Source organism: Cynocephalus volans, chromosome 8 (assembly GCF_027409185.1).
Source record: "Cynocephalus volans isolate mCynVol1 chromosome 8, mCynVol1.pri, whole genome shotgun sequence".
NCBI lineage: Eukaryota > Metazoa > Chordata > Mammalia > Dermoptera > Cynocephalidae > Cynocephalus > Cynocephalus volans.
In genome coordinates, this window is record NC_084467.1 from 111,166,646 (window position 1) to 111,168,248 (window position 1,603).

Sequence of the window (1,603 nt, forward strand, 5' to 3'; positions counted from 1 at the left end):
TTCCCCAGCCCTCGAGTGAAGAAAGCAATTGTTCTGGGTCCCTAAGTCCACTAATATACCTCCATCTCTCTCCAGGGGGATGGGGAAGTGGCCTTACAGGAGTTCGTTAAAGCCTTTCTTGTGTCGTGGGTGCCCTCAGCGGTCTGATCAAACTTATGGACTCCTAGAATAATGTTTTTACATGTATTAAATAGAACACAAGCGGTTACAAAAGATAACACCTATATTAAAATACAGTTCTTATGGTTCAGTGGGGAGGGGTCCCTAGGACCCCAGGTGAAGAACTCCTACTAGAGTCTATGGAATGGAAACAAGTATAAGTGAAAAGAAAGCAGAGTCAGGGTGGAGAGATCAAGAAATGTTGTCATAAATCCACTACACGGACAAGGACAGCCCTCAAATGAGAAGATGGTCTAGAGCCTGAGCACATCCCAGGAAAGGCATTCTTAAGAATACAGACGGGCAGGCGGTTTGAGTAGGAAGTCTGTACTAATCCTCTCCCATCTCATGTTTCTTTGCAGGGCCCGGATAATCAAGAAATAATGTCAAGTGATGATAAAAGTAAATCTAGCGACAAAAATAAACCTACTGACTCCAAGACTGAGCCCAAGACCTGCGATCCCAGATGTGAACAAAAGTGTGAGTCCAGATGCCAGCCCAGCTGTTTAAAGAAGCTGCTGCAACGCTGCTCTGAAAAGTGCCCACGGGAGAAGTGTCCAGACCCACCAAAGTGCCCACCGCCGTGCCCGAGCCCCAAGTGCTGCCCCCAGCAACCTCCCCCGGTGTGTCCCCCACCCTGCCCTCCCAAGCCCTGCATCAAGCCCTGTCCTCCTAAATGCCCACCTCCCTGCCCACCCTCCTGTCCATCCCGCTGTCCACCCCCAGAATGAGGCAGCATGTGTACCACTCAACCCCATGACCACCGACATCTCCACCGTGTGCATCACTATGGGGTTGAAAACTGAAACATGAACTGACAAGTAAACATGTTCCTCTGCTGTGTAGGACTTCTGGTGTTTTGGCAGGCTTGGGTTTTTTTGTTTTACAGCACTGAACCACCAAGAAGCAATCCCTGGAGAGTGAGGCTAGAACCCTCCACTATCAGCCTTTGAGGACCAGCTTCCCCTCTGACTCCACCTGCTGCTTGGAGGGACGTGCCTTCTTCTGAAGGTGTGCCCAGAGAACACCGGTCTCTGTTAGAGCAAAGCCTGAGAGATCCATAGATAGGGCTGCAGCTGTAACATATCTAACCTCAGGAAGCGGGAGGGAGGGGGAAGAGGAGTGGGATGTTCAGGAAAACATTGTATTCCCTTTGCTGTTAGTCCCACTGCAGAATGCTTGAGCAGAAGGGCTCTGAGTACAGACTGCATGGGTTTAAACCTCAGCTCTGCTCCCTAACAACTTGTGATCTTAAGCAAGTTGCTTAACTTCTCTGTGCCTGTTCCCTTCTCTGTGCAAAAGGAATGATGATGCTAATAGTACTGTTGTTACAGGGTTGTTGGGTTGCTTAACTTCTCTGTGCCTGTTTCCTTCTCTGTGCAAAAGGAATGATGATGCTAATAGTACTGTTGTTGCAGGGTTGTTGGGAGGCTTAAGAAGTTAA

At 49.0% G+C, this 1,603-nt stretch overlaps 1 protein-coding gene across 1 annotated transcript; it reads left to right on the forward strand.

Moving 5' to 3' along the window:
- Nucleotides 1-542: 542 nt before the first annotated feature.
- Nucleotides 543-890, forward strand: LELP1 (late cornified envelope like proline rich 1). Its single transcript, XM_063103896.1, has one exon. It carries the CDS (start codon nt 543-545, stop codon nt 888-890), a length of 348 nt encoding a protein of 115 aa, XP_062959966.1.
- The last annotated feature ends 713 nt before the right edge of the window (nt 891-1,603 follow it).

Excerpts from the sequence above, each read along its gene's own strand:
- LELP1 (XM_063103896.1), top strand. The coding sequence starts at position 543 with ATGTCAAGTGATGATAAAAGTAAATCTAGCGACAAAAATAAACCTACT.